Source organism: Salarias fasciatus, chromosome 22 (genome assembly GCF_902148845.1).
Source record: "Salarias fasciatus chromosome 22, fSalaFa1.1, whole genome shotgun sequence".
In the NCBI taxonomy this organism is placed as follows: Eukaryota; Metazoa; Chordata; class Actinopteri; order Blenniiformes; family Blenniidae; genus Salarias; species Salarias fasciatus.
In genome coordinates this window covers 1,200,302-1,214,013 of record NC_043765.1, presented here as the reverse complement: position 1 = coordinate 1,214,013, position 13,712 = coordinate 1,200,302, and the positions used below count along the sequence as shown (strand labels likewise).

Here is a 13,712-nt window from a genome sequence, read left to right as displayed (position 1 = left end):
CAAGATGGCTTCTGCCAGATCACCTGGTCCTGGTTCTGGTCCCCACAGCTGGACTGAACCAGGTTCTGGATCAGGGGCCTGGAGGCTGCAGCCCTGCATGTTCTCCACGTCCTCCAGTCCAGCAGGAACCTGAGAACCAGCCTCACTCAACAGGAAGTGGAGCAGAAGACCACATCCTGTCAAAATAAAACAGGAGAGAGCATGTTTCGTCAAAATAAAACATGAAGTGAAGCAGAAGACCATGTTCTGTCAAAGTGAAACAGGAAGTGATGTCAGAGCAGGTCATGGTGAGAATCCCGATGATCCCCGGTGAAGTACCGAGTCACGGAGCCCACCGAGCGCCAGAACCCGGGTCCGTCTGGTCCGGAGGGTTCCGACAAGCTGGGAGAACGTTGTGGAACCAGCTGCAGCGTTCTCGTCTCACAGCTCGTTGAATCAGACGGCTTATTCTTCACTTTTTTTTCAATTATTTATTGTTTTTGTAGGAAGAAGGTCAAAGGTCATCAGGCTTCACCAACAGATCACAAACATTTACACTTTAATCCCGTTTCAAGAAAATAAAAAAAACATGAGCAGCGTTTCAACTTTACAACAAATATTATTATGGGCTAACAGCAGCTAGCGCGCTGACGGCGGCAGCTAGCGCGCTAACGGCGGCAGCTGACGTCGGCAGCTAGCGCGCTAACGGCGGCAGCTGACGTCGGCAGCTAGCGCGCTAACGGCGGCAGCTAGCGTGCTAACGGCGGCAGCTGACGTCGGCAGCTAGCGCGCTAACGGCGGCAGCTAGCGCGCTAACGGCGGCAGCTGACGTCGGCAGCTAGCGCGCTAACGGCGGCAGCTAGCGCGCTAACGGCGGCAGCTGACGTCGGCAGCTAGCGCGCTAACGGCGGCAGCTGACGTCGGCAGCTAGCGCGCTAACGGCGGCAGCTAGCACGCTAACAGCTGCTTTATCATCTTCAACCTCATTTCAGTGATTTCCTGTTGTCTCCTTCAAAATAAAGTGGCATGGCGTGGCGTGGTTGTTTGAAAGTCTCCTCCGTGTCGGTGATTTAGTGACGTTTGAAAACGTTTTCACAAAAACCACAGAACTCCACGTTTCTACAAAATAAAAGACCCTGAAGCAGGAGGAAGGTTTTCCAACTTCGATCCTCTTCAAACGTTCTTTAAATGTTCTCATCAGGTTCTCAAAGTGAAACAACTTTTTAAAAAAGTACCAAACTTCTGTCAAACTGGACGACGTTTCCCATGATGCACCGGGGCGACAGCAGAACACACAACCTGGTTTCAGACGGCAGGAACTCAGAGCGAAGCGGAACCTCAGGAACCTCGGGAACCTCGGGAACGTTAAAAAACATCCTATGTACAGGGGAATTTACAGCTGTTAAGTTAGGGTTCTCCGCGGAACGCGGAACGTTCCTCACACGCCCTCCGCCGGGCTGAGGAAGTACGCTGCCGGCCGCCCGCGGGGGGGGAGGGGCCGCCGGTGGGCGGCGGCGGCGGAGGACTGGTTGCCGTGGTGATGGCCGGGGGGGGCGGGGCGGGGGGGCGGAGCCCGCAGGGACGGGGGGACGGCGGACGACTTGATGGGGACGATCCGGGTGTCCATCACCTCGCAGTCCACCTGCATCATCATCTCCACGCCGCGGGACGCCTCGTACAGGCTGTCTGCAGAACCCGGAGGACAGAGAGCGTCAGGAGAACCCGGAGAACCCGGAGAACCCGGAGAACACAGGAGAACCCGGAGAACCCGGGGAACACAGGAGAACCCGGAGAACACAGGAGAACCCGGAGAACACAGGAGAACCCGGAGAACCCGGGGAACACAGGAGAACCCGGAGAACCCGGGGAACACAGGAGAACACAGGAGAACCCGGGGAACACAGGAGAACACAGGAGAACCCGGAGAACCCGGAGAACACAGGAGAACACAGAACATCAGAGGGATTTTAAGGAAAACGTCAGAGAACGTCATGGAGAACAGAGGATTATTTTCATTGTTCAAAGGTTCTGCCTGTTCCCTGTGTGTTCTGCAGGTTCTGTGTGTTCTGCGGTTCCTGCGGTTCCTCACCGTTCACGGACATGGCCGGCATCACCAGAGACATTTTGGGTCGACTGGTCTTGTTGTGGCTGATGGCCGGGAGCAGCAGGTGGTCCTGGAGAACCGGAACAGAGAACGGAGAACGCTCAGCCAAGGCACCCGGACAGCTGTGTGTGTGTGTGTGTGTGTGTGTGTGTGTGTGTGTGTGTGTGTGTGTGTGTGTGTGTGTGTGTACCCGTCTGAAGGACACCACGTAGAACGTGTCCTCTCTGCGCTCGATGGCGTCCAGGAAGTCGCTGTAGGTCACCTCGGGACCGGGGAGAACCTGCAGCTGGCTGGAGAACCAGAGAACCGTCAGAGAACACACCGCTTCTGCTGGAGAACACCAGAACACCGAAGTTCCACAGAAGAACAGCAGGGTTCTGCTGGAGAACAGCAGGGTTCTGCGGGTTCTGCTGTGGATCAGCAGGGTTCTGCGGGTTCTGCGGTTCCCTACCTCTGGATGGAGCGCTGGCTCTGGACCGGCAGGTATCTGGACACGTTGGTTCTCCTCAGCTGAGCTTTCTGCTGCAGAACAAACAGAACGTCAGCGCCTGACGCGGTTCTCCGGGGGAGAACGCGGCGCGGCAGAACCTGGGCGATCCGGGCCTTCTTGGCGTTCTTGGGTTTCCCTCCGGACTTCTTGCGGTCGATCTGGTGGCGGCGGACCCAGCCCCGCAGCTCGTCCGCCAGCCTGCAGGAGAACCAGGAGAACCGTCATCAGAACCGTCGGGGCCCACAGGGAGAACATGGAGCCGTTCCTCAGCTCCTCTCAGCCTCGTTTAACTTCAGCCAATCAGAACTGAGGAGCGTCAGAAGGTCTAGATCCCCTCTGGAGGCCAGAACCGGTACTGCTGGAAGAACAGGGAGAACAAGTGGGGGCGACAGAGCAGGGCTGGGTTCAGAAAATCGATTAATCGATTTTGAATTGATTCTCCTTTTAATACATCGATTCATAAAACCCTTGAATCGATCTAGTTACTGTGGCCCCCGCCCCATGTGACTTCTCACGTGACACCAGATCTCGCGCGACTAGTCCACAGCGGTACAAAACATCATGGCGGAGGCGCTGAAGGCACCGGACCTGCCAACCCGGACGCTTTTTGCGTAGCAGGTACTTAGTTTGACATGAAAATCCGCTGAACGCTTCGTCTCATTAAACTACGCAAAAAGCTGCAGACGTCTGTGAGCACCAACAAAAAACTTGGAGGCAGATGTCTGCAAAGACTTTGGATTTCATTTTGACCCCACAGGTAATGCGCGTACTAAATTAAAGGGGCGTGGCTTGGTGGGTCACTGGAGCTGAGGGAGGGCGGGACCTCGAGACGCTGGATTAAAAAAAAAAACCTCTCTTTCTGTCAAAACTCCGGACACGAGCTTTAACTGAAAAAAAAAAAATCGTCAAAAAATCAAATCGAATCCAAAATTGTGAATCGAATCGAATCGTTTTCGGAAATTCAAATCGATACCCAGCCCGACTACAGAAACTCTCTGGTCCTCTCTGGTCCTCTCTGGTCCTCTCTGGTCCTCTCTGGTCCTCTCTGGTCCTCTCTGGACAAACTCTGCCCCGGGTGTCCAAACCAGCCAAGACAAAACAACCAGGTCCATGGCTCTCTGAGGTTCTGAGGTTCTGAGAGAACAGAGCTGGACTCAGGCAGCAGAAAGAAAGTGGCCTAAATCCCAAGAACCCGCTGACTGGTCCTCGTACAAACAGAAACCTGCTTCCTTCACCTCCCGCCTGCAGTCCGCAAAGAAAGCTCCTTATCAGAACCAGATCTGTGCAGATTCTGATTCCAGAAAACTGTTGATGGCGTTCGACTCCCAGCATCGTCCTCCAGCTGCTCAGCCGTCCACTGAGCGGATCCTGACATGTTCTGGAACCAGAACCAGTTCTCTGAGCCGGACCAGCCCAGTCAGCTCAAACCCACTGCTGCTCCTTCACTCAGAGCCAGGACGAGGACGAGGTCTCCACACTCCTTCTGAGCTCAAAACCTACAACATGTCCTCTGGATCCAACACCCAGCAGCATCCTGCAGACCATCTGGTCCACAATCAGACCAGCAGTCACACTCTGTCACTTCCTCCCTGGAAACCAGCATTTTTCCTGTTACTTTTAAACAAGCCCGCATCCCCCACTGCTCAGAAAGCCTCATCTGGACCCGGTCCAGGTTGAAAACTCCAGGCCGGTCTCACTTCTACCATTCCTGTGGAAAATACTGGAGGCTCAGTATTTAACCAAGTCTCTGAACACCTGCGGAACCAGAACCTGCTGGACCCTTTTCAGTCAGGCTTCAGGTGAGACCACTCCACCAAGACTGCTCTCCTGTCAGTCCCAGAGTCTCTGGTCAGTCCTCTGTCCTCCTGCTGCTGGACAGTCCTCTGTCCTCCTGCTGCTGGACAGTCCTCTGTCCTCCTGCTGCTGGACTTGTCTGCTGAACCATCAGATCCTCCTCTCCACTCTCTGACCTCGGCCTCTCAGGTTCTGTCCTGTTGTGGTCCAGGTCCACCTCACAGGCAGATCCTTCAGAGTGTCATGGCGAGGGGAGGAGTCCAGGTCACATGGTCTATCAACAGGGGTCCCTCAGGGGTCGGTGCTTGGCCATTAACTCTTCTCTCTGTACACCACTTCACTTGGTGCAGTGATTCACTCCCATGGCTTCTCCTACCACTGTATGCTGACGACACTCAGCTCTTCCTCTCTCTTCCTCCTGACGACACTCAGCTCTTCCTCTCTCTTCCTCCTGACGACACTCAGCTCTTCCTCTCCTCCTCCTGACGACACTCAGCTCTTCCTCTCTCTTCCTCCTGACGACACTCAGCTCTTCCTCTCTTCCTCCTGACGACACTCAGCTCTTCCTCTCTCTTCCTCCTGACGACACTCAGCTCTTCCTCTCTCTTCCTCCTGACGACACTCAGCTCTTCCTCTCTCTTCCTCCTGACGACACTCAGCTCTTCCTCTCTCTTCCTCCTGACGACACTCAGCTCTTCCTCTCTCTTCCTCCTGACGACACTCAGCTCTTCCTCTCTCTTCCTCCTGACGACACTCAGCTCTTCCTCTCTCTTCCTCCTGACGACACTCAGCTCTTCCTCTCTCTTCCTCCTGACGACACTCAGCTCTTCCTCTCTTCCTCCTGACGACACTCAGCTCTTCCTCTCTCTTCCTCCTGACGACACTCAGCTCTTCCTCTCTCTTCCTCCTGACGACACTCAGCTCTTCCTCTCTTCCTCCTGACGACACTCAGCTCTTCCTCTCTTCCTCCTGACGACACTCAGCTCTTCCTCTCTCTTCCTCCTGACGACACTCAGCTCTTCCTCTCTCTTCCTCCTGACGACACTCAGCTCTTCCTCTCCTCCTCCTGACGACACTCAGCTCTTCCTCTCTCTTCCTCCTGACGACACTCAGCTCTTCCTCTCTTCCTCCTGACGACACTCAGCTCTTCCTCTCTCTTCCTCCTGACGACACTCAGCTCTTCCTCTCTCTTCCTCCTGACGACACTCAGCTCTTCCTCTCTTCCTCCTGACGACACTCAGCTCTTCCTCTCTTCCTCCTGACGACACTCAGCTCTTCCTCTCTCTTCCTCCTGACGACACTCAGCTCTTCCTCTCTTCCTCCTGACGACACTCAGCTCTTCCTCTCTCTTCCTCCTGACGACACTCAGCTCTTCCTCTCTCTTCCTCCTGACGACACTCAGCTCTTCCTCTCTCTTCCTCCTGACGACACTCAGCTCTTCCTCTCTTCTCCTGACGACACTCAGCTCTTCCTCTCTCTTCCTCCTGACGACACTCAGCTCTTCCTCTCTCTTCCTCCTGACGACACTCAGCTCTTCCTCTCTTCCTCCTGACGACACTCAGCTCTTCCTCTCTCTTCCTCCTGACGACACTCAGCTCTTCCTCTCTCTTCCTCCTGACGACACTCAGCTCTTCCTCTCTCTCCTCCTGACGACACTCAGCTCTTCCTCTCTCTTCCTCCTGACGACACTCAGCTCTTCCTCTCTTCCTCCTGACGACACTCAGCTCTTCCTCTCTTCCTCCTGACGACACTCAGCTCTTCCTCTCTTCCTCCTGACGACACTCAGCTCTTCCTCTCTTCCTCCTGACGACACTCAGCTCTTCCTCTCTTCCTCCTGACGACACTCAGCTCTTCCTCTCTCTTCCTCCTGACGACACTCAGCTCTTCCTCTCTCTTCCTCCTGACGACACTCAGCTCTTCCTCTCTTCCTCCTGACGACACTCAGCTCTTCCTCTCTTCCTCCTGACGACACTCAGCTCTTCCTCTCTCTTCCTCCTGACGACACTCAGCTCTTCCTCTCTCTTCCTCCTGACGACACTCAGCTCTTCCTCTCTCTTCCTCCTGACGACACTCAGCTCTTCCTCTCTCTTCCTCCTGACGACACTCAGCTCTTCCTCTCTCTTCCTCCTGACGACACTCAGCTCTTCCTCTCTTCCTCCTGACGACACTCAGCTCTTCCTCTCCTGACGACACTCAGCTCTTCCTCTCTCTTCCTCCTGACGACACTCAGCTCTTCCTCTCTTCCTCCTGACGACACTCAGCTCTTCCTCTCTCTTCCTCCTGACGACACTCAGCTCTTCCCTCTCTTCCTCCTGACGACACTCAGCTCTTCCCTCTCTTCCTCCTGACGACACTCAGCTCTTCCTCTCTTCCTCCTGACGACACTCAGCTCTTCCCCTCTCTTCCTCCTGACGACACTCAGCTCTTCCTCTCTCTTCCTCCTGACGACACTCAGCTCTTCCTCTCTCTTCCTCCTGACGACACTCAGCTCTTCCTCTCTCTTCCTCCTGACGACACTCAGCTCTTCCTCTCTCCTCCTGACGACACTCAGCTCTTCCTCTCTCTTCCTCCTGACGACACTCAGCTCTTCCTCTCTCTTCCTCCTGACGACACTCAGCTCTTCCTCTCTCTTCCTCCTGACGACACTCAGCTCTTCCTCTCTCTTCCTCCTGACGACACTCAGCTCTTCCTCTCTCTTCCTCCTGACGACACTCAGCTCTTCCTCTCTCTTCCTCCTGACGACACTCAGCTCTTCCTCTCTCTTCCTCCTGACGACACTCAGCTCTTCCTCTCTTTTCGTCCTGATGACACGACAGTCTCAGCTGATCAGCAGGTCTGGCTGATCCTCCACCTGGATGAAGGAACGCCACCTTCAGCTCCATCTGTCTCAGACTGAACTCATGGTCTGTCCAGCTTGTCCATCTGTCCTCAGATCAGTGTCCAGCTTCACTCCAGCCTACTTGTGCCACAAACTCAGCCAGTAACCTGGGGGTCATGATGGATGACCTGCTGACCTTTAAGGTTCACGTGGCCTCAGGTTCTCGGTCTTGTCGTTATGCCCTCTACAACATCAGGAAGATCAGACCCTTCCTGACCCAAAAGGCCCCTCAGCTCCTGGTCCAGGCTCTAGCGGTGTCTCTCTTCTGGCGGGTCTCCCTGCAGGTCCAGTCAAACCTCTACAGAGGATCCAGAATGCAGCAGGTCTGGTCTTCACCCGGTCCAGCAGAGCTCAGGTCCTCCCCTGTTCATCTCCTTCATTGGCTTCCAGTTGCAGCCAGAATCAGATTCAGAACTCTCCTCCTGGCTTACAGAACACTTAAGAACGGCTCCGGCCGACCTGGACTCCCTGATCCAGGTCTCCTCTCTACCTGGAGCTTCCAGTCCAGCTCGGCTCTAAACCTCCAGCCAGACTCTTTTCCTCTGTTGTTCCCAGATGGTGGAACAAACTCCCAGACTCTGGTTCTGCTGAGTCCCGTTCTACTTTAAGAGACAGTCGAAGACTCAGCTGTTCAGAGACACCGAGGGACTGAGTCCGACTCCATCATGGGGTAGAACAGGTCCGGTGGTCCAAAACCAGCACTAATGTACCTCTGACTAAGTTCACCAAAAAAATAAATAAAGGGGGGGGGGGGGGGGGGGGGGGGGGGGGGGGGTAGTGGCTCCTCCTCTGCAACTGGATGGCAGCTCCCTCGACCGATCACACTGGAAGCGATTGAAGCTCGTTCTAATGGTTCTTTCTTATGTCAGAATTCCTGCTTGTGTTGGACGTCGCTCTGGACAAAAGCGTGAGGAACCGGAGGAACCGGGGGAACCGGGAGAACTGGAGGAACCGGGGGAACCGGGGGAACTGGAGGAACCGGGGGAACCGGAGGAGGAACCAGAGGAACGTGAAGACTGACCTGAGCGACTCTGAGCGGTTTAAACTGTCGACAGTCTGAAGACGAGAAGAACCCATCCAGGTCCTGAAGAACCAGATCACTGAAGACACTGAGGTTCCTGGAGAACACACACACACACACACACACACACACACACACACACACACACACTCTGTCAGTCCATCTGAACCAGAGGTTCCATCGTTCTTCTCTCTTCAGTTTCAGCCTGAATCTGGAGCTGACGGAAGAGTTACTGATCAGCTGACTGCATCCCTGAAACAGTGTGTGTGTGTGTGTGTGTGTGTGTGTGTGTGTGTGTGTGTGTGTGTGTGGTGCTGTTCGCCTCTCACGAGGTATAAAAGATCATCAGGCTTCAGAGCGACTCAGAGGTCACCGGGAGGTCACCAGGGTCAGCAGCAGGTCAGCAGGAAGCGTCTCACCGGAACTGTTCGGGTTCTGCGGAGAACCGGTCCTCGGCTCCGTCCTCCTCCGCCGGCTCCTCCATCCTGCCGGGCGGCGCCCGCTCGTCCCGCTGCTCGATCTCCAGCAGCCGGCGGCCCGTGTACTCCACCGCGCCGTCCGGCGGCCCGGACAGCGTCCGGTCCGAGATGCTGCGGGGGGCAGACGGGTCGGGGTCAGAGGTCGGGGGTCAGGGGTTAGGGGTCAGAGGTCAGAGGTCGGGGGTCAGGGGTCAGAGGTCAGAGGTCAGAGGTCGGGGCCCGAGTGCCGGCGGTTCCTCACTGACCTGACAGGGCCGAAGCTGAAGGTGATGAAGAGAAGGACGGCCATGACGCACACGGCGCGGCGGCCGGCGGCCGAGTCGCCGCCCTGAAACCAGACGCAGCGTCAGACGGGTTCTACCGGGTTCCACCGGGTTCTACCGGGTTCTACCGGGTTCTACCGGCGCCCGGCCGGGTCTCCGCCATCCTCACCTCCTTCCCGGCCAGCCGCTCCCTCAGCGCCTGGTTCTCGCGGCGCAGCCGCTGGTTCTCCTGCTGCGCCTCCCTCAGCTGCGCCTCCAGGTTCTGCAGGTACTCCTTCTTCTTCTTCCGGGACTGGCAGGCCGACTCGCGGTTCTTGATCATCCTCTGCTGCCGCTTCAGGACCTTCATCTGCAGCAGAACACGGGGGGAGCGGTGAGGGGCGGGGCCTCGCTGCCAGGGGCGGGGCCTCTCTGCCATGGGGCGGGGCCTGTGTTACTGGGAGGGGCTTCTCCGGCAGGGGGTGGGGCTCTCTGTCAGGGGGAGGGGCAATCCAGCAGAGGGCGGGGCCTATATTACTGAGAGGGGCCTCTCTGCCAGGGGTGGGGCTTGTGTCTCTGGGAGGGGCCTCTCCAGCAGGGGGCGGGGCCTGTCACTGGGAGGGGCCTATCAGGCAGGGGGCGGGGCCTGTTACTGGGAGGGGCCTCTCAGGCAGGGGGCGGGGCCTCTCTGCCAGTAAGCGAGGCCTGTGTCACTGGGAGGGGCCTCTCCAGCAGGGGGCAGGGTCCTTTTGGCAGAGGGCGGTGCCTATCAGGCAGGGGCGGGGCCTCAACGGTAGGGGCGTGGCCTCCGTTACTGAGAGGGGTCTCTCTGCTGGGGGTGGGGCCTCCGTGTGACTGACAGTGTGGCTGCACTCACGTCGATGTCGTTGGCGCCGTTGCCGGGTAACGCGGTGGTTGCCGGGACGATGGGCTTGGTGGGCGGGGCCGGCGGGGCGACACCTGGGGAGACAGGCTCCACCTTGACGATGGCCGGAGCGGCGCCGAGACAGACGGACTGAGACAGGACCACTGCAGGGGGACAGAGGGACAGCGGGTGAGTCCGCAGCGGCCAATCGGACGCCCGGCAGCGGAACGCGAACCAATCAGGGCTCTCCTACCGGGCCGGCTCTGGTCCAGCGCCGGGAGGCCCTGCAGGATCAAAGCGCCACCCGGAGACGGGCCGCCGGAGACGGGGACGGGGACGGGGACGGCCGCCACGCGCACCGGGGGGCGGGGCTGCAGGGACGGCTTGGAGGAGGCGGGGCAGGAGAGGGGGGCGGGGCAGGGGGCGGGCAGAACGCCGCCCAGGACCACAGGCACTGCCGTAGTCGCCACGGTAACCTCCATGGAGCCCAGCGGGGGGGACAGCACGTCCCCGTACATGTAGGGGGGGGTCGGAGGGTTCTCCCCTTTCACTGTGACCTGAGGAGCAGAGGTCAGAGGTCAGAGGTCAGGAGTGAGTCGTCATGGTTCTGGATAACGTGAGAGAAAAATGAAAGAACCTGAGGATCCGGAGAACCGACGGAGGAGTCGGACTCCAGGGAGGAGGAGGGGGAGGGGGGGGAGGGGGGCTCAGCCTTCACCTGGAACACTGGAACACACACACACACACACACACACACACACACACACACACACACACACACACACACACACACACACACACACACACACACACACACACACACACACACACACACACACACAGAGGTTAAAATCAATCTGCCTTCATTGGTTTGTGAAATACAGTGTTATGTCAGTGTGTGTGTGTGTGTGTGTGTGTGTGTGTGTGTGTGTGTGTGTGTGTGTGTGTACTCACACATGTCCACAGGCAGTGGTTGACTTATCGTCGTCATGTCACTCTTCAGAACTGGAGGCTCTCCTTCAAATAAGAAAAGATGCTTACTGTTAACACACACACTCACACACTCACACACTCACACACTCACACACTCACACACTCACACACTCAGCTGTTGCAGCCTACCTGTGAGCAGCTGGTCGTCCAGGTGTTTCCATGGCGACGTGGGGTTGTCCGGGTCGAGGGTGAGAATGAGGTCAGTGTCAAACTGAGGAGACAGACGACAGGATGAGAGTGTGTGTGAGTGTGTGTGTGTGTGTGTGTGTGTGTGTGTGTGTGTGTGTGTGTGTGTGTGTGTGTGATGATGACAGTAACATTGATAAGGCAGGAACATTTGCAGTCGCGCTGCAGTATCCTGTGAAGTGAAGCCGTTCGGGCAGAAGTGTTTCTGACTCTCCTGGATTCTTCTCGTCTCTCGGATCAAGCTGCTCGGCGGTGAACTCTCCATCCTTCTCTCTAGGCTCCGCTAAATGATCCAGCTCAGTAGGGGTGTCCCGATCCGACATTGATATCGGTCTGATATCAGCCAAAAAACGAGTATCGGATTTTATGGGATTGAATCTAAAATCCCGGATATAAGCGCCCGTTAAGCTGTCCGTTTTCCGCTCCAGCACTTCTGTCCAGAGGTGACTGTGGTTCCCTTTCTCAAACAGTAGGTGGCAGTAACGCACCTTAACGTTGGTGCCGTCTGCTACAAACGCCAAAGAAGAAGAGCAGCGGATCCAGCCAATAGAAGGTCTGTGGTCCAGCATGCAGAGCCCACCTGATCACACCCTCTGTGCGGGACTGTAGGAGCAGGAAGTCGCCGTCTGGCAGCATTTCACCGTAAACTGGGACAGAGACGCTGCAGCTGAGGGCAACTGTTGTCCTGCAGAAGGTTCCCGCGGTGGCAGAGAACCCGGAACGTTTAATACGACCAACCTCATCGCACGTTTGAAGCATGTTTTTTGAGTGAAGACTGAGAGCCGGTCAGTGAAGCTGGAGCTGTGAGCTGTGAGCAGCTGGACGGTGACAGTGTTGTGTTGTGTTGTTGTTGTTGTTGTTTTCATCCTCGCCTTCAGTTGTTCCACCATGTGCTGACAGTAAAATGACTGAAGAGGACTGGAACTGTTTGCACTTTAAAAGTATAATTTGGTTTTATTAGAGCTATTTAGGTTATTTTTCAGCGTATTGTAATGTATTCATTTTCTTATTCATTCAGCTGTAGAGCACTGCAGGTATGAACCAGTCGGTTAATAATAAACGGGTCAGTTTTTCTCTTACCTGCTGTTGCTGACTGCTGTTCTCTGTGTCACATCACTTGATCAAGCCTTTTCCAACATTCCACATTAAAAAAAATAAGTAATAAAGTATGTATGAGTCGCGCTGATATCGTATCGGACCGATATCGTATCGGCCAAAACTCAAGGTTGCGATATCGGCATCGTGTCGGAAGTGAAAAAGTTGTATCGGGACATCCCTACAGCTCGGTATTAAACGGGACGAATGTTTCCTGTCTTCATAGAGAGGACGAGCAGTGAGTGATGGACGCTTCATGTCCTCCACAGAGACACTCCAGCAGACACGTTGACCTCAGAGTTCTGCTCTGACCTTTATGCTGCTGAAGAAAACTTGTTGAATGACTGAAGTGTGTTTTACTTCTTGAACATTCTGCGCCCACTGCAGCAACACCGCCGTGACACCGGTAACCCTGACAACACCGTGACACCGGTAACCCTGACAACACCGTGACACCGGTAACCCTGACAACACCGTGACACCGGTAACCCTGACAACACCGTGACACCGGTAACCCTGATAACACCGCCCCGGTAACCCTGACAACACCGTGACACCGGTAACCCTGACAACACCGCCACTCACCACTGAGTCCAGCTTCAGTCCCCGACCCGGGTCCGCCTCGTCCCCGTCCTCCATGCTCTCACACTGGTACAGACAGGCATCTGGAGGGGAGGGGGGGGGGGGTTAGCTCTCAAGTCCCAGAACAGACCCTCACCAGACCCCAGGACCCGGTCCAGCCTGGTCCAGAATCCCCAAAGACTCACCACAGATCCATCCCAGCCCCACGATCCAGACCCAGTCCTGGTCCAGATTCCCCACAAAACCCCAGACCCAGCCCCAGTCCCGGTCCAGACTCACCACAGAGCCCGGTCCCAGCCCTGGCCCCGGTCCAGACTCAACCCAGACCCCCAGCCCCTGAACCTGGTCCAGCCCGGTCCAGACTGTGCACAGACCCTCAGACCCGGCCCCGGTCCCGTTCCAGACTCACCCCGGCCCCCCGGTCCCGGTCCAGACTCACCCCAGCCCCCCGGTCCCGGTCCAGACTCACCCCAGTCGTCGCTCGTGAGCAGGTTGTCGGACAGGAAGCGGCAGTCCAGCTCGGACAGCAGCTCGGCGCTCATCGCCACAAAGAGACGACGCGGCGCCGCGGTCAGGCCTCAAACTGTGTCTGCGCGCGAGCCGCGGCTTCAGCGGCATGAAGGGACCGGAACACTCCGCACGCACGGCTCGAACCGGGCCCGGCAGCTTCGCTTTCGGTTCGGTTCCGGTCGAGCTCGCTGCCCCGCATATGACAGTCCAGGAAACGGGTTTCCCCTCAGGTCCCGCCCACTTTCTGTGGAACAGCCAATAGCAGCACAGATTGGAGTGATGGACGGCAGGATTCACCAATTGCAGCTTCCGGAGGTTTCTATTGGGGGGACGTGACTCGGCGTCACTGAAGACCCGCCTCTTGACTGACAGGAAGAACCAGCCAATGAACGCTGGAGCCTCTGAGGAGTGACAGCCACAGCAGCCAATCAGAGACCAGCAAGACGAACCTCCCATTTCCTGAAGACGCTCACGTTGCTGGAGGCGTTGGGAGG

At 56.7% G+C, this 13,712-nt stretch overlaps 1 protein-coding gene across 1 annotated transcript; it reads right to left on the bottom strand.

Moving 5' to 3' along the window:
* Nucleotides 1–1,263: 1,263 nt before the first annotated feature.
* atf6b (activating transcription factor 6 beta) lies at nt 1,264–13,452 on the bottom strand. Its single transcript, XM_030120244.1, is given in 17 exon segments — nt 1,264–1,665; nt 2,069–2,153; nt 2,274–2,373; nt 2,535–2,602; nt 2,672–2,771; nt 8,267–8,286; nt 8,288–8,363; nt 8,686–8,856; nt 8,991–9,073; nt 9,178–9,357; nt 9,865–10,016; nt 10,106–10,409; nt 10,490–10,578; nt 10,807–10,869; nt 10,975–11,056; nt 12,712–12,791; nt 13,178–13,452. Coding segments are annotated over 17 exon segments (1,974 nt in total). The 5' UTR covers nt 13,251–13,452; the 3' UTR covers nt 1,264–1,417.
* Between the last annotated feature and the right edge of the window lie 260 nt (nt 13,453–13,712).